We start from the raw sequence: 27,830 nt of genomic DNA, 5'->3' as shown, positions 1-27,830 counted from the left end.
TATAGGTGACTTCCACTAGGTATCCCCCTCATCTAAAGTGACCATCCAAGGTTAACATCTGACCTTTATTTGATCCTGGGCTGTTAGCCAAAGAAGCATATCGAGCCCCACTTTCCTTGGTGTTGAGGGCCCTTTTATAGTGGAACTTGTGTGGTTCCACTGTGTAAGCTAGGGGACTAGCTAAAGGTGTGAATGGGGCACAGAACCACGGTCTAGCATGGAGTCCCATTTCACACAAACTTCCCCTATGATGTCATGCAGTGGGCAGGGCATGGCTGGCTCCTGGTTGAATCTTCCATCCTCCCTCCCATAACGGGACTTTGCAAACTCCTGCAGTGGCTGCTTCTGTCTGAATGGCACCACAGCCTGGTGGTGGGTGAGAAAGACGGCTTTTCGCTTCCCACTGGCTCTGGGTATCATCCCCATGCCACACTGGGAACTAGATGGAGAATTTGCCCCTGAAAAGCACGCAGTTTTTTCTCACTCACATCATCAGCGGAAAAATGGGCATAGGGTCTGCACCAAAACCCATTGAAGTTAATGGGAATCTTTTCACCCACTGATCACGGGCCCACAAAGAGTGAGGTGGTGCCTTTCAGCTATGGCCCGGCGATGGGGGCAGGTGGAATTATTTGCTCAGCGGGAACTCCCCAAGGCAATACGCCCCGACTTTTGCAGAGTTCTAGAGAAAGGATTGGGGTGGTGGGGAATGTAGCTGCTATGCAGCCGTTTACAAGGTTGCAGCACATGCTGCTTGTACAGAGGCAGATCTGAAGATTAGGGCAAAAGGGCAAAGGCCTGTATGTAGCTCATCCCTTTGCCGCCCACCGTGGAGAGACTAGGAGAGACTGGCTGCACCAGCAGACTGGGCTCTGAACTGAACAGCCAGTTTGTCTCTTCCCTTTATCCAGGTAATTTTATTTATTTTATTGCAGCAGAACATGTGTGATACTGTGAATTGTTGACTAGAAAGTAAAAATCTCCTTGCAGTGATCTCATTAGCACAGGCTGCATCTCAGTTATTTTCTCCGCAAGCTCAGAACTATTGTTCTGAAGTCAAGGATAGTTTATGATACAGGGAATATAATAAGAGCTTATTATTAAAAAAAAACAAAAACATTTTTCCAGATCCGCCCACCACCATTCGTTCAGCCAGTTGCCATTTCCTTCCCCATTATCATATATCATTTAGCGCATGTGAAGTCAGTTTTCAGATGGGGAACATAATGTATAATCCCGTTGTTTACTTCTCATTTCTAAACACTGCGCAGGAGGTCTGACTTTGGCTCTCTTTCGAACATGAAGCATTAAGCTGTACAGTCATTTCAGCAAATCGCAGGTGCAATACTGCGCACTGAAGGTGTATTTGTAGGAACAAAGCTGGGTTGATAGACATTTTTTAAAAGTTTCTGCTGTTTTTAATCTGGGAGAATGCACACAGAAGGGGGTTGGGAGCAGGGTGACAATTTTAGGCAGCCCATTTAGGCTACATTTTAACAGCTCACTCTCATTTTCAAACCATCAAGAAAGCAAGTGAAATAACATGTAGGATAAGAACAAGTCCAGAGACTAAAGGAGTGAAGCAATCCTTGTATCGACATTAGGGCCAAGACAGAAAATTTGGATCTGGATTTTGTTCAACTCTGCTCCTTCTCCCCCTCTCCCCCCAAACATTGATCCAGATTCTGGTTCCAGCAAGTTGGAGCCTGCTTATAAGGTCAAATCCTAGTTCTATTGGAGTTGAATGGAAATGAATCAAAGAAGCAGCATGTAGAGTTGGTACTAAACTGGAAAATTCACATCTGGATTTTGATCACTGCCAAATTCAGAACGGATTTCTGATTCTTGCATATCTCTAGGAGTGTTCATCTTTTTCTGCAAATGTGGTATTTATGTTGTTACCCATACTCACTTCACACACATTCGCAATGAAACCCCAAAGTACCTCAAAACTCATTCAGGTTCCATTTCAAACCCAAATCAAAAGATTCCCAAGCCATCAGGCCGCACGTGGGTCCAGAATGGAATCAAACTGGGACAGCCAAGGTTCTGACATAAATGGCAGTTCGGCGTTATGGTTTTCAGGTGAAAATCAGTCCCATCACTTTCCTTCGCAAAGGAAACCCCCATGTAGACTGGAACAGAACCAAAGTTTTGCACCAACCTATATGAAGCAATACAACTGAATTTCATGGAGCTCTAGCTGGACTTCATACAACTAGTGGAAATTCGGTAGGTTGCCAGTGGATGGCAGACATGCAGGGCTGGTAGACCTCGGTTTCCATTTACAGACAAGGGAGGTAAGAAATCAAATCCCCTGGGTTTGCTCTTTGGCATTGACACACTGTAAAGATGAAGCGTCTGACACACACAAAAATAATCATCTGACGTTAGCTCACTCATAGCCAGTGAGACATATTTTTGGTCATCTGTGCGCCACCTTGTGGCCATAACAGGATACAGGCCTGAGCAGTCATTAAGCATGCTGGCCCCACTTTGCTTCATGACTGATGCCGAGGTATATAATTAAACATTTCTGGAAACCACCTACTAGCAGAAAAGGGCTATAGACTAAAAATAATTCCTAAAGCTCAGCCCAGAGAATCCATCCCTTCTCTTTCCATTCATCTTAGCTATTTCCCATGTGCCGATCTCTACAAAATCTGACCACCACTGTAGCCAATAACATTTAGGATACATAGAATGCTCCAAATATTCAAAGCACTGTACATGCATCAACCAATTTGTTGTCCTGATATGCCTATGCACTACATTAAAAAGTGTTTTTATAACACATCACAAATGGGGAAGCTACGACAGCAATTATATGGCATTGCCCAAATACAGGATTAGAACTCAGGGCTTCCTAAACCTGACCCTTATCCTCAATCCATTAGACACCACCACCTCATTGCAATAAATCAAAGCTCAGTGAATAAATAATGCTGCTATAAATACTGATTCCACACATGTTCAGTCCCTCTGATTTATACTGTATCATTCCTTTTATATATAGAAGCAGAACTGGAGGGTTGCTTGATTTGCCACCATAGGTTTATATAACCAGCCAAAACTGGCTACACTCCACCAGGGACCTTTCCAATAGAACAACAATCTATTTACAGTCAAAGATACTTACTTCAATGTGTATCAGTGACAAGAAGTTACATGCTGCCAGTCTGTTTGGCTCTGCATGTGTGAGCCCAAGGGCTATCAAGATACTTCATCAAATACAACTACAAAGTATCACTATATGCCTATAATGGTAAATAATACAGAAGAATAGGCAGACTCTAAAATGGAAATACCATAATGATCACTTCACACTCAATGCTCCCTTCACTGTGCATAGCTGAACACAAATATTCAAACAAGTGCCTTTGTGCTTTCTTCCATGCTGCATGGGAGGAGCTCCCTGTAAACATCTGCAGTGCAACCCCCTTGTCTTCCTTCAGATCCCTACTTAAAACTCTCCTGTACCATGGTGCCCACAGAAAACTTGACAATGGTCAGGCAGCTGGAGTCACTGTTTTGCATGCTGAGCTGTATTGTCTCACTGTTTCCTTGTGTACTCTCTGTCTGTTGTCTCTCATCTCATATTTTGATTGTAAGCTTCTCGGGGCAGGGGCCATCTTTTTGTTATGCATTTGTACAGCACCTAACACAATGGGGCGCCTTGGGTCTATGACTGGTGTCTCCAGGTGCTACTACAATACAAAAATGAACAGCACAAAGACAGGCAGGCCAAAGTCCCAGTAAGGTCACCGACCTACACTGATCATGTCAGATATGACCAGCGCTCATTCCCATCATTGTCATGTATATAGGCAGCCTGTTCGGGGTGTGCCATAGCAGTGATTCTCAACCTTTCCAGACTACTGCAACCCTTTCAGGAGTCCGAACCCCGATCCCCGCTGCCCAGGGCTTTGGCATATAACTTAGCTTTTGGGGCCCCTGTAGCATGGGGTCCCAGGGAATTTCCCTGCTTGTCACCCTCTAATGTCCATCTGGCACTTACAACCCCTCTAAACCTCTCCTGAGACCTCCCTCGGGGTCACAACACCCAAGTTGAGATAAATTGATCTAGATGAGTTGATGTACCCCTGGGAAGACCTCTGGGTACTTTGTACCTCCCTGATGGAGAACCACTGTGCTATAGGATTTTAAGTTTTGTATGAAATAGGGTTAGTTTTAATGTGTGTAAAAGCTCTCACAGCTTAGGATGGGCACCAACACCAGAAAATGCAAATAGATGGATAAGTCCTTCCTCTAGGTAGAAAGCTGGAAAAGACTCTTATCAATATAGCCTAGGGGAAAACTTCCCTCTCAGCCCAAATTTAGAGCTAGATTCTGCTATCCTTATTCATGCTGAGTAAAATCAGCCCCACTGATTTCAGTGGGACTGCTCCCAGAGTAAAGCACAGCACAGTAGTATGTGACTAGGGAGGCAGATTCTGGTAAACACCTCACCAGTTAATCACCATGGCTATAGGTTAAAATCCCCTCTCTCTGTTTGGCTAGTCACCAGCCTGTTCACAAAGACATGAATCCCCTCCCCACTGGGTTTTGTTTTATATGTTTGTGGGTGTCACAGTGTGTTGAGCGCCCCACTAACACTCAGGACAGCAGCATCTACTCTCGAAGGGCCCAGCAGCTCTTTCTCCACCCTCTCTCTTCTTCTTCTTCTGGGGGAAGTCATAAGACACACACTGGCACTGAAGGGGACAGTCTTCCATTAGGAATGCCAATGCAAGAGATGCACCAGGATCACTTTTAAAACTGCATCATATCTGCTATTTCAGGATGCAGGTACAATGCTGCAGGAGATGCAATCATTGCAGAGTAGAAGGTGTGTGTGTGTGTGTGAGAGAGAGAGAGAGAGAGAGAGAAATAGCTCCTCTGCCCTAGTTAAGTTGGCTTTATTAAAATGGAACAGAGAGGGCTAAATTAACCTCAAGTTTCACCCCCATGAAAGATGTGCTATTTCACAGCAGTGAATTTGGTCCAGTGTAATTACCATACTGCTAATTTCACCAGAGCTGATAAGAGCATGGGAACAGCAGGACCATATAAAGGGAAGACTCACACACAGCTGATCTATATGTAAGGGGACTCTTTCCCCCTTACTAACATTCAGTGCGGGCGTTTTAGTTGCTAGCTCCCGGTACTAAAAAGGGGGAAGCGTCGATGGGGAATCAGGAACCTGAGACTGACAGCCCCCAGGAACAATGGGGAGAGGCCAATGCTACAGGTCAGCCTGAATGACAGGGCGAGCCAGGCTAATCAGGGAGTCAGGAGGCCAGGGAGGTCCCGTCCTCCGTGTGAGCTGGATTTGCCTGGGTCAGACAGAGTGGGGCCGAGCTAAGGAGAAAGCAGGGGCCCGAGCTGAGCTGGGGAGCAGAGCTGGGCCAGATCCAGAGAGAGCAGCCCCTGTCCTGGGAGCAGAGCTGCAGCCCCAGAGCCAGAGGCACAGCCCAGGGAGAGCAGACTTGCCCTGGAGCCGAGCTGCAGCAACCAGAGCCAGAGGGGCCAGAGAAGCAGCCCAGGGAGCTGGAGGCCGAGCAGCAGCAGTGTTGAGACCGAGTGGTGCAGCTGGGGCTGGAGCAGTCCGGAACTGGGGAGAGCGAGGGGGACCCTGGGCAGCGGGCCCAGCACAGGGAGACGCCTCAGTCAAGAGGCTCTGCAGGCCAGGCTTGGATCGTAACCCTGACAGGGCGGGGGCCACACTGGGAAGAAGGGTCCTACCACTGAGAGCGTGTGGCCACCACCAGAGCGAGTGTCCAACCCACAGCATCCCTGCAGCACGGCCAGGGCCTGCGAAGGGGCCTGGGACCTACAAGGAACAGACTGTGAACTGCCCTGACGTTCCAGAGACACGGTTTGTGATGTTCCCTGCCACAGAGCGGGCTGATGTGTTTCCTTTAACCTTTCCCATTTTTCCTTATCCTTTTTAAAATTAATTGTTGATTAAATAAACTTGCATTTGTTTTAACTTGTATGTAATGGTCAGTGGGTCAGAGAAGTGCCCAGTGCAGAGAGAGTACCCCGGAGTGGGGACACCCGAGCCCCTGTCCTAGGAGACCACACAGGGTTGGGGGTCGAGCCCCCCCCCGGAATCCTGGACCCAGCCTTGTTGGGGTTACGAGGACTCTGCCAGACAGGAGAGTGGAAGGGGAGTCCTCAAGGGCAGGGAGACCAATGGGTAAAGGAAGTGGGAGCGACGACTCAGATCCTTTTGCTAGCCCACTTCACCGGGGTAGTGCAGAAGCCAGGAAAGTTCCCCACAATAGCGGGACTATTCCCTCGCTTACATATAATTATGGATCCCTTTTATGAGCACAGGAAGAACAGAAAAACTGCTTTGTTGAACTGGCTGCATCTATCATGTGGTTACCTATGACACTCAGGTGTGAGAGTTTTTCACATCCCTGAGTGATGTAGAAGGGTCGATCTAATTTTTAAGTGTAGACCAGGCCCGAGTCCCTCTTTGTGCTATGTTTCCTGCTTCTCTTTCAAACACCCTCACCCTCGGTGAACCAATACCCAGCAAAGTCCTCTACTCACATACTTCTAATTTCTGGCTGGGCTCACGTACCCCTTTGTCCTAGGTGAGAGCTGCTATAAAGAAGCCTGGTTCCCACAGCCATCCTAAATGAAGGGCGGTGGCCACACCCACCAGCCTAATCATGCTTCGCTCAGCCCACAACATGGATTTGACTAATGTGTCAGGTTCGATTTGTTCTCTGTCTCTCATCCTTTCTCCTTTGTCTATGATTGGGGCCATTATCAGGTGTTCTACCCCAATGGCTCTCAACCCTTTTGTACGTCTGTCCGCCTTTCAGAAGTCTGATTTGTCTCGCATACCCCCAAGTTTCACCTCACTTAAAAACCACTTGCTTATAAAATCAGACACAAAAATACAGAACTGTCACAGCACACTGTTACTGACAAATCGCTTACTTTCTCCTTTGTACCATATAATTATAAAATAAATCCTTTGGAATATAACTATTGTACTTACATTTCAGTGTATAGTATATAGAGCAGTATAAACCAGTCATTATCTGCATGAAATTTTCATTTGTAATTTGTAAAACTCGTGCTTTTTTATATAGCCTGTTGTAAAACTGGGCAAATATCTAGATGAGTTGATGCACCCCCTGGAAGGCCTCTGCAAACCCCCAAGGGGTCTGTGTACCCCTGGTTGAGAACCCCTGTCCTACAATATTTGTTAAATCAGAATAGCATGCGTTTCAGATGTGGAGTTCTGCAAATTCACTCTTCCAGGCCCCAGTACAGGAAAACCGTTAAGCCTGTGCGTAAATCCATCTCAATTCAGGAGAGTGCTTAACCCCGGTGCTTAAGCACTGTGCTGAAAAAGGATGGTTTCCCGTAACAAGGCCCCAGTAAAAGAACAGAAAGTTGGAATATGACCTATTTTTTCAAATTAACACAGCTGTTAAATACTTGCAAAGATCTTCACTCATGAATGAATTACAGACTGAGAATTATTTGCAGAAGTTTTTCACGGGATTATTATGGATGAGCAAGTAACTGGGGAAAATCATGACCTGTTCGCATCCACTCCGCAAACAGCAAAAGAGAGGACATTTGCCCACGAAGATTCTTCTCTCTGAAGCACTCGCTCACAGCTGGAAAGCACAAACACCAGCTCTCTGCAAATGAGACACACTGCATTTGTGACTGTGTTCTATGCGGGACCCGTGCAGAAAGCAGTGCACTGAGTTGCCTCATGCTGCCACAACCAGCTGTGGGTAACTTTCTGAGAATTTCCTTTTCGATTTGTGTGTGTGTGTATGTGTGGGCACGTGCACTTGATAAGAAAATGGCATAATCTTTTTCTCTCTGACCTTCCCAACAAGTGTTTGCTTCATAGGATTTGGACATTGGCTCAAATAATAGTAGAGGATCAAAGCCAACTTTTTAAAGTATTAGGGAGATTATAAAGTAAAGGCTGGATTGCGCCTGCTAGGAACAGCCAGAGTAGAGTGCAGTGGCCCCAGGAGAGGCACTCCCCTGTGCTAAGGGGAGAGAGCCTGTTATTACAGCTTTTCATGAGGTGCAATCGCCTCCCCTCTGCCTATGCACGCTTAGTGGAGTAGGGTCAGAGCTTCTCTGAGTACCAGGGCTGCTGCTCTGCTTGACTCTACAGGAAGCATAAAGGTGTGTGAAGGGTGCTTCATGTCCCCACGGTGTGCCCACATAAAGAGCAAGCAGGATCTGCCCCCAGGCGCTACATGGCCCCAGAAAGGAAGCTAAGCAACACAGAAATATGAGAGGGGAGGAAAGGAAAAGGTGACATATTGTTTATTGAAGATCGTTGTGTCTCCATCCATATATTTTGCTAACCACAGAGTTGGTTCACTGCGTGGGTGAACTGCTCTGGATAATCAATCAGAAACAATGTCAAGAAATTCACTGAACTATTTTGACCCATTGGTTTGGTTTGAATTTTGAGGGAAATTCAGGAAGGGGCCTGTTTATTTCATCCATGTGGCCCCACCCCACTGCTCAGGAGCTTAGTTTGATCAGACTGTACAGCATCTAAAAAATCAGCCATTGTAAAACAATTTGACTTTCTTGTTCACTGGTCCTGTCCCCTGCCTGTCTCAGTGCTGCCTGTTTGAACATACACTCCTCTAAACCCAGTGAAATAAAAACAACTACTGACATATTATTTGTCTTAGAAAACTACCATGGATTTTGATCCTGATCCACTGCTTAATTTGTAATTAAAGAGGTGCCAGGGCTCAAGCAATATTTTTCCCCTTTCATAACTGATGAAGCAAGCCCAGAGGTGCCAGGGTTATGAACTGCCAAGCCTAGAGGTGCCAGGGCTCAGCCCTGACACAAATTAAGCACTGTCCTGATCATGTCACTGAAGACAATGGGGAGTTTTGCCTTTGATGCTAAAACTTGCAGGGTCGATGAAGCCGTAGATTATTTTCTACACTATCAAGAGCAGCAAACGATTTTCATAAACTTGAATCAAATTAGAAAAGTAGCATGCTTTGCACTGATACTAAAATAATGAATTTTTAACACAGGCCCCATGCCTGTCCTCCTTTACGGAGCAGAGTCGTGGAAATCTACATCAGAAATTGATAAGAACATCAACTCATTCCAAAGTAAATGCCTGCAGAAAATCTTCAGAGTCCACTGGAAAGAGTTTCTTGCAACATCAGAAATTGTACGTAGAGCAAACCAAGAGAAAGCATTTAACATGGTAAGAAGATGGTGATGGACATATTTAGGATATGCTTCAAGGATGCCACTAAAATGACTTTCACCTCTAGTAATAATATGGACACCACCTGGGAAGAGACAATGATGGCAACCTATAGAAACATGACACAGAACAATAGAGAAAGAAGCTCAATCCATAAACATGACTGTCAGAAGCCTGAAAAGACCAGAACAAGACCAAAATTAATGGTGGAAACTGGTGTATTCCCTATGCTTAGGTGCACCTAAGCATAGGGAATACACCGATGCATCCGATGAAGTGAGCTGTAGCTCACGAAAGCTTATGCTCAAATAAATTGGTTAGTCTCTAAGGTGCCACAAGTCCTCCTTTTCTTTTTATTAACCATTAACTCCCTTTCTCTTGAGATATACAAAGAATGGAGATTATGGAAGATAATTAACTGCCTTTCAGACATATAGAAAAATATATTCTTACTAACATTCAAGGCCTGGTTTTTACATACACTAAAGTCGCTTCACATTTCCAGAGCAGTAACCTTAGTATAAATGAGAATTAGGGCCCCCTTGTATAATCAGTAGAGACACCTCTTTACACAGGGACCTCAAACCTGCAAATTCCATCACTGTGTCTATTCTACTCTTTGCAGGTTTTAGTATAGAGAGGATTCCAGGGTTTTATCTTCCTATTGCCTAGCCGTGCTCACAGTAGTGTTGGACAACATAGTGGTAAAAAATAAAAATGTACAGATAGGATCCAGGTGGTTTTCATTTCAACAACCTTCACCTTTGCTACTATTGGCGGAGCTGAGGCTATGGTAAATTAAGGCTCCTACATTGTAACTGAGGACTCAGCCCAGTTAGGGAGCTCAGTTCCGCATTTGGGAACTCAGATCAGAACCCAGGCATCTATAACCGGTATTTAGGAGTATATCCTTCAAAACTGGATCAAAAAAATTAGCCAATCCTATAATGCCACGGGGGGATAGACTAGATGACCCAAGAGGTCGACTTAACGTTCCAACCCAAATGATTAGCCATGATTCTAAAGTATGAAGGTTGTCAAGACGGCATTTAGGTAGAATCACTACAAAGTGCACTACAAATGAACATGGTCACTTATTCTCAGGAATGATGGAGTCTGTAGTACTGTAAAAATGCAAGCTGCACACTGAACACCACAATTTCTGTGGGCTTGCGCCTGTGAAGTGGTAAGCATCTGCTGAGAGTTGAGAGTGCTCCATGCCTATTTGTTGCAAGGTCAGGGCCTAAAATGTTATGTTGCGGAAAGGAAGTTTCTCTTCGTATTAAGCACTGTCTCTGTCGTTGAGGGTATCTCTTGCCTTCACTGTTGGATTGTTAGTTTTGACTCATCATTTCACCCTTTCTTCACCTTGCTTGTTGCATTCACCGTCTGTTGTGCCCAGGTTTGGTGTGTAGGGAGCAGAAAATGCAGATTCATTTTTAAACCTGTGAAATAAAGATGTTGCTTGGTGGGATTTTTCCATCCTATAATAGGTAATACGACACTCTACCGTCTTCAGCAATTTTTGCAGCTCCCACAAATCAGAATAGTGAATAGGAAAGACGGAGAAAACTCCTTAGTGTCAGGAATGTAAACCTACTACATTTTCTATGTCATATTTCTTCCTCCTCTTATGAACAATTGGCTTTTAAACTTGTTATCACTGTGTCACAGGCTGTACATGTGAACATCCTATCTGCTTGCAAAATATGCAACACATTTGTTCGCTCTTTTAGATCCTTCATCAAAACTCAATATATTTAATTGCCTCTACTTACAGAATGCATTACTGATTTATATATTGCATATTCTATTATTTCTGTTGCAAATATGGCTTAATTTTTCTTACAGAACCTAGGCATCAGACCTGTTAACATCTAAGAACATCTCAACCTCAAGATTTTATTGTGAATGAGACAAACACCTTTATCTGATGGATTTTTTTCTAGCTGACCTAACAGCTAGAGGAGAAAGGCTAATTTATACCAGTTTATATATTGTGTTTTGCTTGAATCTCCATTTCCCTGCATATAAAGCTTTACTTCTGGTTTTGCATGAACCTAGTGAACCGATTGTACCAAGTGGATAAAAGACCAGGATTCCATTGTAAATGTAATGTTTGAGTCAAGATATTTTCAGCTGGAAATAAAAACTTTGGGAACTAAAATGTACTTGGCCAATTCAAGATATGGAGATGCTATATAATTAGGGCAGTCCACCACTCAGACATAGAAAGCAATTTATTTACATGTCCAATGCAATGTGTTTCTGGATCCCATCCTTCCCCAGGGAAGTCTCTCTCCACAAGGGCTCTGCTGTGTTCTGCAAAGTTTGGGAGAAGGAATGGAGGGAGGAAGGTGAGAGCAGGGCTGGGGAAAGGCTTACTTGCATAGGGACGAAGAGTACCCTTTCTTTATACCAGTGTGGTTTCATGTGTATGACTGAAATTTTGTCTCTATAAGGAGTGAGAGCCTGGTGCTCACTGCTCCTCTCTCAGTGCACGCACGATCTCGGACGCACTGGTCATGTGACTGATGATGCTGTGTTAGGCCTTGGCTCCCACTGCCCCCTCTGGCCTTTGGTAGACTTGCTCCTTCAGATAGGGCATTGGGGAGATTCCCCATTGCAAGGGAAAAAGCAGTTCTCAGATGCTGTGCTGAAGAGAAAGAAAGAAAGTCATCCTGGAGGGCAGATAATATGCTGAAAGAACTGACTATTCTCCCCACGCAACCAATTTCACTGTCTCCCACTGTGCAGTCCCTGGGGTCCAGACCCTATAAGGGCTAGGAAAGGGGAAAAGCAAAGTAGGAGATATTTATAGTGGCAACTATTTATACCTTATATTTAAAAAACATATTTTAAAAGCAAAATTAACTCCTGGACTGGAAAAAAGGACATTACGTACAATGGAGTTAGTGCTCAGATGAGTGCTATAGACAACCAATGTGAGAGAGAAAGAGGTAACACCATGTCAGAGAACCATTCATGGCTAGGAAGAAAACAAGCCATGCTTACTCTCAAGGGTTAAATTTTCAACTGCATCTAACCCACTTCATCCCGTCTTTCGAGAAGAGATTTGCAACAGGAAAGGGTTTTTTTAGAAACATTTCATGTAACTTAAACTTCCTGGTACATAGGTCGTTTAGGAAGCATTTGTCTTTCTGCCACTCTCACAGGCCAGAGATGAATTTCTTAAGAATAGCAGAATAAAGCAACCTGTTTGAAATGGATGTTTCATTGCTAGGAAGGGTCTTTAGAACATAGTTGCCACTACCTTAAGAGCACTGCAAAGAATCTAGCAACAGTAGAATATCACTTTCTGCTTTTCTCTAATACCCTGTTCAATATATAACACTACTTGGCCTGATCCTGCAAAGCTTTGCTTCCTGTGAGTAATTCTTATTCATGCCAGTCATCCCAGAGCTCACTGGGTCTGTTTGCATAAGTGTGCATAAGAGAGGAGTCTTTATGCAAGAGTCTGTAGGGTTAAGCTTATTCTGTAATGTATTGGGTACATTGTGCAATGCATTGTAGAACTCACAGTATGGTCTAAACAACGTTCCATCAGTGCTTCATTCACTTGCATATAATTACACCCACTTGAAATATATTTTCATCAACACAGATCATCATGTTACCATTCCCAGTTTGCAGGTTTATCTGTTTTAACTAAAAGAAAAGGAGTACTTGTGGCACCTTAGAGACTAACCAATTTATTTGAGCATAAGCTTTCATGGGCTAGAACCCACTTCATCAGATGCATGGAGTGGAAAATACAGTAGCAGGTATATATATACACAGTACATGAAAAGATGGGAGTTGCCTTACCAAGTCGGGGGGTCAGTCTAATGAGACAATTCAATTAACAGTAGAATACCAAAGGAGGAAAAATCACTTTTGTAGTGGTAATGAGGGTGGCCCATTTCAAACAGTTGACAAGAAGGTGTGAGTAACAGTAGGGAGAAATTAGTATGGTAAAATTAGTCATTACCACTACAAAAGTGATTTTTCCTCCCTTGGTATTCTACTGTTAATTGAATTGTCTCATTAGACTGACCCCCCGACTTGGTAAGGCAACTCCCATCTTTTCATGTACTGTGTATATATATATACCTGCTACTGTATTTTCCACTCCATGCATTTGATGAAGTGGGTTCTAGCCCATGAAAGCTTATGCTCAAATAAATTGGTTAGTCTCTAAGGTGCCACAAGTACTCCTTTTCTTTTTGCGAATACAGACTAACACGGCTGTTACTCTGAAATCTGTTTTAACTGTTATACTTATTTTCGTAATAAAAATAAACAGGGACTCTGGAGAACTAATAAGGGTCCCCCCTCCCCAATCCTAATATAGGTGCAGAAGCTTGGTAGTGGTTTTCTCTAATCACCCATATTCAATTATTTCAAAACCATAATAAATTACTAAAATCAATTATTCTTACTAGACAACTTGATTTTTACTAGATTTATCATGCAAAGGAAATGTGTATCTAATTAATGGAGCGGCTACTTCTTATTTTCTTATTAATGAACTATTAGATAGAAAGTGACCCAAGGTTTTTATGATTCATAAGATATACATCTGCATGACATATACACATACTCATAATTATCTAGAAAAGGGTTAATCAATGAGGTGGCAAAGTTTTCAGATGATACCAAATTACTCAAGATAGTTCAGTCCAAAGCTGACTGTGAAGAGTTGCAAAGGGATCTCACAAAACTGGGTGCCTCAGCAAGAAAATGGCAGATGAAATTCAAAGGTGATAAATGCAAAGAAATGCACATTGGAACAAATAATCCCAATTATACATACAAAAGGATGGGGCCAAAATTAGCTGTTACCACTCAAGAAAGAGACTTTGGAGTCACTGTGGATAGTTCTCTGAAAACATCTGCTCAATGTGCAGTCGCCGTCAAAAAAGCGAACAGAATATTAGGAACCCTTAGGAAAGGGATCGCTAATAGGACAGAAAATATCATAATGCCTCTATATAAATTTATGGTATACCCACGACCTTGAATACTATGTGGAGTTCTGGTTGCCCCGTCTCAAAAAAAAAATTGAATTGGAAAAAAGTACAGAGAAGGGCTACAAAAATGATCAGGAGTATGGAACAGCTTCCTTATGAGGAGCGATTAAGAAGACTGGGACTGTTCCGTTTAGAAGAGAGATGACTAAGTGGGGGATATGAGAGAGGTCTATAAAATTATGAATGGTGTAGAGAAAGTGAATTAGGACATGTTTTTCACCCCTTTGCATAACACAAGAACCAGGGATCTCCAAATGAAATTAGTAGACTGCAGGTTTAAAACAAACAAAAGGAAGTACTTCTTTACACGACACATAGTCAACCTGTGGAAAGCATTGCCAGGGGAAGTTGTGAAGGCCAAAAGTATAACTGGGTTCAAAAAAGAATTAGATAAAGTCATGGAGAACAGGTCCATCAATGACTATTAGCCAAGATAGTCAGTGACACAACTCCATGTTCTGGATGTCCCTAGGCCTCTGACTAGATGACAAGGGATGGATCACTTGATAAATTGTCCTGTTCTGTCCATTCCCTCTGAAGCATCTGGCACCAGTCACTGTCGGAAGACAGGATACTGGGCTAGATGGACCATTGATCTGACCCCTGTGGCCATTCTTATGTTCTGTCTCTCCCTCTCACCCCTATGTAATGTGTAGCTTGTATAAACTAAAAACAGAAAGACGTAGGGTGAGGATTTTTAAAACTTCCATTCACCAAATTTGACTATTTTACTGGTTGTTGTAATATCTGTGGTACTTCCCCATTCTGAGAATAGAGAATACTTCAGATATCACAAATAACAGTGGAAGTGGTAAGTGTGTGCGGCAGTTTTTAAAGTGCACTCACACAGATAAATGTAGGACAAGTTAGAGTCTCTAGGATTACTGCTTTATCAGTGTTAGCATTATAAACCCGATTTCATTCTATGATCACAACATTCCACGATGAACTGAGACCTATGCAAAGCCTGGACTCTAAGAGAGATGGTTTTTGTAAAACATTTCCAAAAAGCTCCTTAAACCAGGCTGACATCATGGCTACAACCCTAGTGAGTGGGAGCAGGAATGGATCATGCACCCCTTCCATGGAGTTTGGGGGTGGGGGCACATATGCTGGGAACCTAGTCTAGCAATTGGATGGCATAACCTCCATAGTTCTACACGCTACCTTGTGTGGAGAGCTCCACTCCTCCCATATCAGACCAGCAGATGGCCCAGTTGCTGGGCAAGGATCTGTTTGCCCCTCATAGAATCATAGAATATCAGGGTTGGAAGGGACCTCAGGAGGTCATCTAGTCCAACCCCCTGCTCAAAGCAGGACCAATCCCCAATTAAATCATCCCAGCCAGGGCTTTGTCAAGCCTGACCTTAAAAACTTCTAAGGAAGGAGATTCTACCACCTCCCTAGGTAACGCATTCCAGTGTTTCACCACCCTCCTAGTGAAAAAGTTTTTCCTAATATCCAACCTAAACCTTCCCCACTGCAACTTGAGACCATTACTCCTTGTCCTGTCCTCTTCTACCACTGAGAATAGTCTAGAACCATCCTCTCTGGAACCACCTCTCAGGTAGTTGAAAGCAGCTATCAAATCCCCCCTCATTCTTCTCTTCTGCAGACTAAACAATCCCAGTTCCCTCAGCCTCTCCTCATAAGTCATGTGTTCCAGACCCCTAATCATTTTTGTTGCCCTTCGCTGGACTCTCTCCAATTTATCCACATCCTTCTTGTAGTGTGGGGCCCAAAACTGGACACAGTACTCCAGATGAGGCCTCATCAATGTCGAATAGAGGGGGACGATCACGTCCCTCGATCTGCTCGCTATGCCCCTACTTATACATCCCAAAATGCCACTGGCCTTCTTGGCAACAAGGGCACACTGCTGACTCATATCCAGCTTCTCGTCCACTGTCACCCCTAGGTCCTTTTCTGCAGAACTGTTACCTAGCCATTCGGTCCCTAGTCTGTAGCTGTGCATTGGGTTCTTCCGTCCTAAGTGCAGGACCCTGCACTTATCCTTATTGAACCTCATCAGATTTCTTTTGGCCCAATCCTCCAATTTGTCTAGGTCCCTCTGTATCCTATCCCTGCCCTCCAGCGTATCTACCACTCCTCCCAGTTTAGTATCATCCGCAAATTTGCTGAGAGTGCAATCCACACCATCCTCCAGATCATTTATGAAGACATTGAACAAAACCGGCCCCAGGACCGACCCCTGGGGCACTCCACTTGACACCGGCTGCCAACTAGACATGGAGCCATTGATCACTACCCGTTGAGCCCGACAATCTAGCCAACTTTCTACCCACCTTATAGTGCATTCATCCAGCCCATACTTCTTTAACTTGCTGACAAGAATACTGTGGGAGACCGTGTCAAAAGCTTTGCTAAAGTCAAGAAACAATACATCCACTGCTTTCCCTTCATCCACAGAACCAGTAATCTCATCATAGAAGGCGATTAGATTAGTCAGGCATGACCTTCCCTTGGTGAATCCATGCTGACTGTTCCTGATCACTTTCCTCTCATGTAAGTGCTTCAGGATTGATTCTTTGAGGACCTGCTCCATGATTTTTCTGGGGACTGAGGTGAGGCTGACTGGCCTGTAGTTCCCAGGATCCTCCTTCTTCCCTTTTTTAAAGATTGGCACTACATTAGCCTTTTTCCAGTCATCCGGGACTTCCCCCGTTCGCCACGAGTTTTCAAAGATAATGGCCAATGGCTCTGCAATCACAGCCGCCAATTCCTTTAGCACTCTCGGATGCAACTCGTCCGGCCCCATGGACTTGTGCACATCCGGCCCTCAGTGCTCAGAGCACCTGTTCACCATATGTTGCAATGGCTACCATTTCAGTCCTGGGTGCAATTCAAGGTGCTAGTGATAATCTCTAAAGCCTCTAAAGCACTATGTGGTCTGTGACCCCCTTCATTTAACAGGCTGCTTTCTTCCATATTTTTCCATCACAACATAGGAGGCTCTCAGATGCATTTCAGCTGCTAGTGCCAAGAACTCAGCTTCCTGAGGGCACCTGCCTCTGAAACTAACACCTCCTGACTGTCCATCACAGCCAGAGTTCAGCATACTTCAGATCATGATTACAAAGCCTTTTATTTTATTCCGATTGGGTATTTTGTCCAAACACTTCTTCATCATTTTCTTTATTGGGTATTTTGGACCGAAGGAGCTTTAGGAATGGCAGAATATTTTGGAATAATTTTTGGTACTTGCATATTTTTAAATAGTGGGACAGCACCCAGGTCCATCTCCTAGAGGTGGTATGTAAGGCCTAGTTATTACGGTGATGGGGAAACAACCATTGCTTCCTCCGTTGGTCCAAAATAGCCTTTATTTGCAAACCTCATTTTGGGAGTGTTATACTGAATTGCATTGTGGCATTTGGGGTAATATTTGTGATGTCTTTTTAAAGTTATACCACTGGTGATTAGAGTGTCTGGTTAGAAATACTAAGAAAGGGTACCTATCAACATAAATAAATAAATATTGGACATTGTTACAGCAGATAGAAATAAAAGACTTTTTTCAGTACTACGTGGGACTTGTATCTAAGTGCTATTATGTTTTTAAGAGTGATGGGGGTATTGAAGAAAGCGAGATTAGATTGACCAGACCAAAACGTCCGGCAGATTTCCCAATAAAGTTTGGCAGATTTCCCAGAAAAATTAAACGGAAATTAATTTCCTCTTCTCAGGATGGCTCTTAACGGAAGATGAATCCTGAGGGTTCCCATACACGTAGGAAAGTTGCTTTGATATGTTATATCTAACACTGTTGTATGTAATTTAGCTGTATGAGCCCCAGGATATTAGCGAGACAAGGTAGGTGAGGTAATATCCTAGACCTGAAGAAGAGCTCTGTGTGGTTCGAAAACACGTCTCTCTCACCAACAGATGTTGGTCCAATAAAATATATTGCCTCACCCACCTTGTCTCTCTAACTTCTCACCCTGTTATGTGATTTCTTTCTTTATGGACACAGGCAATATGTTTAACAGGTGTTCTCTATTCCTGTCAAGCCCCACAGGAAGAAGTCAGAGGGACAAGGCCCGAGGCTGAAATCCCTCCCTATCTGAAGTGTACAATTTACTAACATCTTTACTCACACTGTTTGATGCACCTGCTATTTCTAGCATGGAGAGTCTTTTCTGTTTTGTGTTGCTATAACTTAGTACAATGACGTCCCAGGCTATGACTGGAGCAATACAAATAATAATGATACTCTCGGGTCCAGTCGAAGAGCACGAGAGCCAGTGCCCTTCAGCCTAGGAATTAATCTGGGAAGGGTTTTACTGCCAGCCAGGCTGGAAGCATAGCATATTTCTACACTATGATAAACCTAGGTCTATGGGACCCGGACTTCTGGACTCAGTCTTTCCATGCCTGCACTTGAGAGTCCACGCGGTGTTGTAAACCTGGGTTTACAATTGCTAGACCCAGGCCTCACAGTTGTGTTAATGTGTCCATACTGCACCATGCAGATCTTTTGTCTCGGGTCTATGGCTCGATCTGCATTCACACTGCAAAATGGCAGGGCTCAGACCCAAGTCACAACAGGACTTGGGCTCTGACCCACCCCCATAGCAGGATCCTAGGTCCTGAGTGCTTGCTGACCCGCATCAGCCCAATTTGTATGTGGGCGGAAGGCGGGCTGGGGCTCAAACCTGAGTTGGAACCTGAGCTCACTGTGCAGTGTAGACATACCCCTGGACAGCATGTTCTCATTTGCACCGGATATAAATCGAGATCTGCCTCAAGGCCAACTCGCAGACCAGCTGTCCATACAGCGCCTGGCTATTGCATTTGGAGGGAATGATCACCCGACATTGCACCAACAGGGCCCTGTGATCTGCCTCTCTCCCTCCCTTCATAACCCACTCCCCCCCAGATCCCTCTCCTCTCCAGGCTGCCCCCACTCGCCCTATCCCCTCCAACCCCCCCCTCAAACCCCTTCCTCACTTTCTCTGCCCCCCACTCCTCCTTTAGTCTCTCCAGCTCCTGAAAAGCCTCCTCCTCCCCCAAGAACCGGCACATCCCCCCCCCCCCGGCCCGCACTCCCTCCTCTTCCCTTGCAAGGTGCGTCCTCCCCCTGCACCCCCCTCGCCCCCACAAGGGGCCAGGGGCTCCGGGCTGCTCTCCCTCCTGGCACGGCAGCGCCCCCGGGGGCTCACTCGGGGACGGATCGGAGCGCGCCACGGGGCAGCCCCGCGGCGGGGCGAGGGGCCCCCTGGGGCTGCCGGAGGCGCGGGGGCAGGAGACCCGCGCCCCAGCCTGGGGCAGCGAGTTCCAGCCGCTGCTGCCCGCCAGGTGCCACCCGCCGCGGGGCCGGGGGCGAGCCGGTCCCCGCTGCGCGCCGGCCGGGGGGCAGCGCAAGGCTCGGCGCTCGCCGCAAACGCCTCGGCGCAGCACCATCAGCCCGGGCGCCCCCGCTCCGGGAATCCCTCGCTCTGGGCAGAGCCGGGCGCGCCAGCGGAGACCCAGCCAAGGCTGGGCCGGCCTCCCTTCTCCCATTGGTCTGGGGCAGCCCCGGAGGGCGGAGCCTGCCGAGCCGGTGTTAAAAATCACATGGCCGCCCTCAAAAGGGAGGCAGTAGCCCGTGAAGTGTTTGAGTTGCAAACGGTGCAGCGGGGTAGGGAGCGTGGGATTGGTTTGCTGATTCCCCCCTAGCCACTGGATCTTACGCTCTTTTATGTATCTACATCCCCAGTTTAAATCCACTAACAGGTAAGGAGCGCTTTATTTGAACCTACCTATTTCTGTAGTGAAGTCGGCAGCACGGTCACCTCTGAAATGCCACCCTCGAATGTCTGTGCCTTAAGGGGGGACGGAGGCGGGCGGGCGGGCGGGGGGGGGGGGATCAGTCTATATGTATGTGCTTTACTGTCAGGTTTATTGATTGCACTTTTCTGCATAGTCACATGAAGGGAGAGCTTTACCCTTTCTCATACACCATGCAAACAGTCTAATTAATCTCACTAGCGCAAATAATTAGCTAGGTATGCTTGGAACACTTGAGCATCTGTTTGTGCTCATTTCTTTCCAGGCACCAGCTGCCAGTGAAGGATATTGTATTTTGGGGGAGGATTGGAAGTTAGCATGAAAACTCTCCGTTCCTCTGCCCTGTGCATCCTTTTCTTTTTGCCTAGTATTTCAGGGATTCTAAAAGAGAGGGAAGGGATCAAAGCATACAGAATTACAGTTTAGATTCATTTTTTAAAAAAAATTGATGTTCTCTCACCTCTTGCACAACACCGTGACATTTATTCATAACACTGCAAATCGACTGTAGTCTATGGAAGATGCATCAAAGGAACTTGTGGAATTCTTTCCTAATGGGTCTGGCAAAAAGAAGAAGTAAAAAAAAAAAAAAAAGCCATTGTGGTTTGAGTGACTGTGGAGAGATTGCGTCATTTTAACTTGATTCATGACAGTTTAAAAAAAAATACATATAGGAAATGGCAGACTTCTTTATGGCTGTATTGTATGAGCTTTTCCATTTTAACCAGGCAAGTGCTTCACTTGCACTTTGGAGATTGTAGACAGTAGTTGCAGAACATACTGAAAGTCTATGCTGGGTATTAACAAAGATGTGTTCACTGCCACATCTCTGCTCATCAGGCTGTATTCTTTTTTGTGTTCTCTGCCTTACCTTTACACTTGTTTGCTTTTCCACCCTGCTGGCCAGCACATCAACAACACCCCCGGTGATGAATATTTCATTTGTAGTTACTTTGTCATCATCTAGAAATATCCTGAGATCTGCAAAAGAGCAGGATCTCGGATGACAGTGCCACTTCTCTTTCCCCTTTTTCTCCGTACATTTTTCCTATATCACCTACTTTTCTTTTCTCTAATGTCTTCATTGTTTTATTAAAGAAAATCTGTCATGATCCAAGCTAGCTTAGCCTTTAATATGTAATATGCCTCAAATCCCCTAACCAAAGCAAGTAGGGAAATGAGGAGAGTCTGGGCTAATAACTTTTAAATAATATATAGGACTGGGGAAAGGTCACTGAGCCTTTACACCTGAAGATCTCTGACCAATAAAATAAGAGAGCATGGACTTTTGGTTTTGCTATATATCTTGGCAGACCGCTCTTGTGTTCTGTTTACTGAAGAGGGAGGAAGGTAGCAGTTGTGCTCACTTAGCAACATGTGCCCTGCACACACAAAGCAGGGTAATGTGGCGTCAGCTTGGGAATAACTGCCCGGATCGCTCATTAGCAATCTCTCTCTCTCTCAACTCTTGTATCATCTCTATCTCTGATCAGTCTGAAGCCCTCCTGCACGTTCCGCTTCCACTCGATCAGTGCAAATTACAGACATCGATGTAATTATTTTTCTTTGTGGGCTCTTAGAGATTCTATTGTTCTTGAATCAGTGTTTGTCCTGGAATGCTTCATTAATAGTGAAGTCCCCTTCTATTCCCCCTTTTTCAAGCCTCCCGTTGCAATACTTGAAATTCTGATCTACCTCACTGTAGTGAATCTGTGCACGTACCAGCAACTGGTTTCAATACTTCTGTACAGTGAAAATGGTGTTGTTTTTCTGTAGAGAGATAATGGGGTGAATAAAATAAGATAATTTAGTTTATGTCTGACTAGATGTCATTATGCAATGGGCCCAATACTACAGACAACCCGCCCCACCAAGTGAGGGTTGTAGGTTTGGTCCCCTCAGTGATAACAAGAGAATGTTTGGAAAAATTAAACTTGCATTACCACTGAGCAGCAGGTGGATTATCAACGTAAGGCATAATATTAGATTTTTAGCCCAGGTCTGTGCATTTTTAGCTTTGTGCACACTTTTTGTATAAGACCTGACCCTGTATTCCTTGCAGTCCCCAAACTCCCACTGCAGCCAACTGGAAGAGTTTAGGATACACAAAGTTCAGATCCCAACACTGGTGGATCTATTGATTTTTTTTCCCCCCCATCCACATATTTACAGGTCCTGATCCTTGAAGTCATGGAAATTTTGCCACCTTCTTGACTGGGGGCAGGATCAGGCCCATTGTGTTTCACGAGCTGTGAGTCTGACTGTTGAAGTGTTACAAATTCCCCCCCCCCCCCCCGCACATATCCTAGCTACTCAAAGCACACACACAAGGATGAGAGGCAATTTGTGTTAAAAGACAGTAGACAGCTATCCTATGACCAGCACTGTAATATGTGGCATGTGCCAGAGTTTTGTTGTCTAAACATCCAGAAAGTCTATAAACACAGGAAAGAGATCCCCTCAAGGCTGCATTACAGTGTGTCAGGAACGTTTAAGCCAAAGTCGGAGCAGTTTTTGCTTCCAAAGGCATAACACGTGCAGTGACATAACTATTAATAGGGGGAGGGATAGCTCAGTGGCTTGAGCATTAGCCTGCTAAACCCAGGGTTGTGAGTTCAATCCTTGCAGGGGCCATTTAGGGATCTGGGGTAAAATTGGGGATTGGTCCTGCTTTGAGCAGGGGGTTGGACTAGATGACCTCCTGAGGTCCCTCCCAACCCTGATATTCTATGATTCTAACTAATAATACCATGCAGATGTACAGTAGGTGACAATTAGCAATGGAAATAGGCACCTACCATTGTCATATCGCTATTTCCAGGATTCTAAATATGGCAAGATATTTGTAGGAACCTGGCATTGTGGTTTCAGTGATTTGTGGAATTCAAACAAATGTCTTGGGGTCAAAAAAAATATTTTTTTTTTGGTATGTAGTTGCACTTTTAGGTCCCTCAGATTTCACAGCTGTCCCTTCCCCAGACCCTTCCTCCCTTGAAATCCAAGAGACAATGCAGAAAAATGACTAAATTAGTTCTAAGGCTATATATGTCCATCAACTTGGAGCAAAACCTGCTTGGAACAGGGAAGTTCAACATGATCATGATTTTAGGATGTGGTTTATAAAAGTGATTAATCTGCAAACCAATGCAATGATTTTGCAATGAGCTGTTCTTTTTCATGGAACATATAAATAGTAATTTGGCTTTCCCACTTGGCTTGAAAATGCATCTAAAACCAAATACAACAGAAAATATCTCAAACTGAATGTTAGAAGCATTCCATCGCTTTAGAGAGCTATATATTGGCAGGAATGAAAATCTCTATTCTTCTCACCCTTCCTTCCCCCCCCCCCCCACCCCCAAAAATACAAAGGGAACTTTACACAATGCAAACAAAATATTCAGACAGGTGTAAGTTTAACAGCATCATATCATCTTTATACATTAATATGAAAGCTACATTCAAACTGGGTATTTTAAAAGTTGAAAGCTGCCAAAATGTATCACGCACTGCAGGAGTCACAGATGACTAATCTCAGGAAATATGTGTTGGGCCACATTTCTTGTAGAGTAATTTGAAGTGTGTGTGCATTTAAAGCAAACCATGAAGTAGCTCTTCAGGAAGAAATGTCTTATGCACATCTGTAAAGATCACTTATTCTTTTTGCTTGTTACCTGCTGTTTTCTTACACACATCTGCTTACCTGTGTCCTTGTGATGCAGCTGAAAGATGTAGGGGACGGAGGAATTAAGAGATCATATGCTGAACTCTAGAGATTCCAAATCTGTCTAGGTTTTAACCCTGTTATTGGACCAGGGGACGTTCCTATCTACAGTATGACTTTTTAACCTTGCTCTACCCAGGTCAGGAAGAACAGCTAGAGTGTGTGCAAACTATTTCACATGCAGAAGTCTTTTTCTTTGGCTGACACAATTGTGTCAGGTTTTAGAATTGAGTCGGATTAATTTTGTTAATATCCGTTAACAAAAGACATTTTAGTGCACTCTTCCACTAATGTGATTCGTACTTAGATCTCCTGCTGTGGCAAACCCACAACAGACATTATCTTAAAATCCTCATTATTTTAAAATCAGTTATGACTTTCTTTCCCCCGTTGGCCGTGTGTGTGTAGGGGGGATTATTACAATTCATGCATTTTGCCTCCTCTGCAGTATTTCAATTAAATCTCCTCCAATACAATGGGTGATGACTTAATGGATGATGTGCTTGTTAAAAGCAAACACTGGGTCTAAGCTAGACTTCCATGAAATGAATTTGGTGCCCTCCAGTCTCAGCAAACACATCTTGTATCCACTAGGCTAAGCCCTAACTACTGATATTCAAGACACAAGGGAAACTCAGGACCGTTCTCCTTTTTGGGGTGGAATCCCCTTTATCTCCAGAGACGAAAGTGCCTTGTACCCACCATCAAAGGCACCACAGAGATGTTAGGCCAATCCTGCTTCTGTTAAAGCCATTTATCAATAACTTCAGCCGGAGCAGGATGAGGCCTCATGTGGTTTGTGTGATGATTTCCTACTGTGAATTTAATGATTGTATGGATCCCATCAAATTGCTGTAGCTTTGGTTTAAATAGTTGCCAACATAGTCTGTATGGCTTTATTCCTATTGCTGGCAAAGAATGAATGCATGACTTTTGCTTGAATGGACTAGTAAAGGGCTAAATTCTGCACAACTGTAATTTAATGGTAGTTAGTGGAGTATCACTAGAGCGAAATTTGGCCCAAGGAGCATTTAATCCTCATAATGCACTTGTTCCTTTTAATTAACACACACCTGTATCTTGGCTGGAATAGACCCTGAGACACAGACTTCTATGTCATTGTAAATCAACTTTGAGACTTGAACAGACATGCATGTGTTAAAGCTAATTCACCATTCCCAAGTAAACCACCAAAGGTGCAGGTGTATGTGCTAGACAGATACGTGTATTTCCTGCTTTTAAGTGAATATTTCTTTAAGACCTGTTCACTTTAGTGCTTGCTATGGAAAGAGTGATGACTTCTTTGTATTAATGATGTCAGTTTTGTCGATCCATAAACAGAGAATCTCTGTGCCTCAGGACAATTCCATGAATAGAAGTGAATAGATTGAAAAACGAACCATATGGATTTGGAGGCTGGGGTCTTTATATAGCTTTGATTCAGTGTTCTGTCCCATTGAGTTCTAATATGCAGTGTGTCTTTCTCTTGCAGACCATGTGCTCTCTATGACGGATGTTCAATTGCTAAGCTAACTCTGCATGTCAGCAGACTCTCCTTGGTAGAGCCAGGGGTTGTCGGAAACTCCAACCTAGTCCTTTTATTTTTTCCTGTGTGTGTGTTCCTCTAGAACTTTCAAAACTGTTTCTCCAAAGGGTTTTGCAGAAACTCAGACTGTTTTCTAAAGCAGAAGCACCTCAGTCCACAGCAGTAGTGATGGGCAGCGTGCGAACCAACCGCTATAGCATCGTTTCCTCAGAAGAGGATGGCATGAAGCTGGCAACCATGGCAGTTGCCAATGGCTTCGGGAACGGGAAGAGCAAGGTACACACTAGGCAGCAGTGCAGGAGTCGCTTCGTCAAGAAAGATGGACACTGCAATGTCCAATTCATTAATGTGGGTGAGAAAGGACAACGTTACCTGGCAGACATCTTTACCACCTGCGTGGATATTCGCTGGAGGTGGATGCTAGTTATCTTCTGCCTGGCTTTCATTCTTTCATGGCTTTTTTTTGGCTGTGTGTTTTGGCTGATTGCTCTGTTGCATGGGGATCTGGAGGAGCCAGCAAACTACAAACCTTGTGTCTCCAATGTGAACAGCTTCACTGCAGCCTTCCTCTTCTCCATCGAAACCCAGACAACAATTGGGTATGGTTTTAGGTGTGTCACGGACGAGTGCCCCATCGCAGTATTCATGGTGGTTTTCCAGTCTATTGTAGGCTGCATCATTGATGCCTTCATCATTGGGGCTGTCATGGCAAAGATGGCTAAACCAAAAAAGAGAAACGAAACTCTAGTCTTCAGCCACAATGCTGTTGTGGGCCTGAGGGATGGGAAGCTGTGCTTAATGTGGCGCGTTGGAAACCTACGGAAAAGCCATTTGGTTGAGGCACATGTGAGAGCCCAGCTCCTTAAATCCAGGGTCACCTCCGAAGGAGAATACATCCCTTTGGACCAAATAGACATCAACGTTGGGTTTGACAGTGGGATAGACCGCATATTCCTGGTGTCCCCAATTACAATAGTCCATGAAATAGATGAACAAAGTCCCTTGTATGACTACAGTAAGCAAGACATGGACAATGCAGACTTTGAAATTGTAGTAATATTAGAGGGCATGGTGGAAGCTACCGCCATGACTACCCAGTGCCGTAGTTCATATCTGGCAAATGAAATCCTCTGGGGCCACCGTTATGAGCCTGTGCTCTTCGAAGAGAAAAACTACTATAAAGTGGACTACTCTAGGTTCCACAAAACGTACGAAGTGCCCAACACGCCACTTTGTAGTGCCAGAGACTTAGCAGAAAAGAAATACATTCTCTCGAATGCAAATTCCTTTTGCTACGAGAATGAAGTGGCCCTCACCAGCAAAGAAGAGGACGAGAGTGACAATGGGGTGCCTGAAAGCATGAGCACGGACACCCTCCCAGACATGGACCATCATAACCAAGCTGGGGTGCCACTAGAACCTAGGCCATTAAGGCGGGAATCGGAAATATGACTGACTGACTTTTTCTCTGTTATCTTTTGGTTTAAAAGAAAAATGTCGGTCAAAGGCACAATGAGCTGAGAGTTGGCCCAAAGCAGTTTTCAGATGATGGTACTGTTGAAGAAAGGCGTGAAGACAAGTGGTCCTGAGGAATCTAAGCCAGTTTTAGGGCTGTCTTTACAGGAGAGAGAGCTGAAAATGAACTCTAAACACGAAGCACTAAACAATGTCTAAGCATGATCAGAAGGCACATATATATTGTAGAATAAATTATGTATATATTTTTTTACAAAACTTGAACTTGCAGGCGAGCTTTGGTTGGGTTATTTTTTTTTTTTCAACTTTTTCCAGAATGCTTCTCTTTAGGGAACAAGAATGTTTTTAATGGCATAACAAAGGCATGAATCTGCCTTATTATTATTATTGTTGTTGTTGTTATTATTATTATTTTAAGAAAGCTGCTGCTAACTACATTGACACAAATTGTAATTTTTTTGTGGCCATGTAGTTTTTTCTTTTTCTTTTGTGTAATTTTTTTTTAAAAAATGTCAGCATTGAACTTTGTGGGTTGAAAAGCTCGTGATCACACTTCAAAGAGGCCAATACGGCCATATAGTCTGAACTTCTTTTGAGGCCAGTAGTTTGATAGCTAGAATCAATTTCTTTCTCTTTTCAGTTACATAAGGGGCATTATGTAACATCAGGCCAATTGGTAGCCTCCAGGAAAAAAAAAATTCCAGGAGCGGGGATGGGAGGGGGCTGATAGAGTTTAATTCTCTATCTAAAAATTAAGTTAAAACTACCTAAATGGATACCAAAGAAAATGCACAGTTTTGCACAGTGGAGTTTATTTAAATGAAACAGGCTGCTTTAAACAAACAAAATTTGAACCTCAGACTTCTTTTTAAAGGGCCTCATTTCGCACCTTATTCAGAAAATAGAGTGTAAGACTCAGATCTAAGTAAGCAAGACATTTTCCCCCCTCTATGGGAAAACGAGCTCCCTCTCTTTCTTTTTATAAGAAGGAAAGCAACGGGGGGCGGGGGG

General features: G+C 44.2%; 1 protein-coding gene across 1 annotated transcript; it reads left to right on the top strand.

The window, feature by feature from the left end:
* Nucleotides 1–19,891: 19,891 nt before the first annotated feature.
* KCNJ2 (potassium inwardly rectifying channel subfamily J member 2) lies at nucleotides 19,892–27,100 on the top strand. The gene is made up of 2 exons (XM_084648546.1): nucleotides 19,892–20,019; nucleotides 25,290–27,100. Exon 2 carries the CDS (start codon nucleotides 25,512–25,514, stop codon nucleotides 26,793–26,795), a length of 1,284 nt encoding a protein of 427 aa, XP_084504672.1. The 5' UTR covers nucleotides 19,892–20,019; nucleotides 25,290–25,511; the 3' UTR covers nucleotides 26,796–27,100.
* The last annotated feature ends 730 nt before the right edge of the window (nucleotides 27,101–27,830 follow it).

This window comes from Lepidochelys olivacea (genome assembly GCF_965140295.1).
Source record: "Lepidochelys olivacea isolate rLepOli2 genome assembly, chromosome: 14".
NCBI lineage: Eukaryota > Metazoa > Chordata > Testudines > Cheloniidae > Lepidochelys > Lepidochelys olivacea.
The sequence above is the reverse complement of the archived record's forward strand: the minus strand, read 5'-3'. Positions and strand labels throughout refer to the sequence as shown.

Coding starts and splice junctions, on each gene's coding strand:
- KCNJ2 (XM_084648546.1), top strand. CDS start 25,512: ATGGGCAGCGTGCGAACCAACCGCTATAGCATCGTTTCCTCAGAAGAG.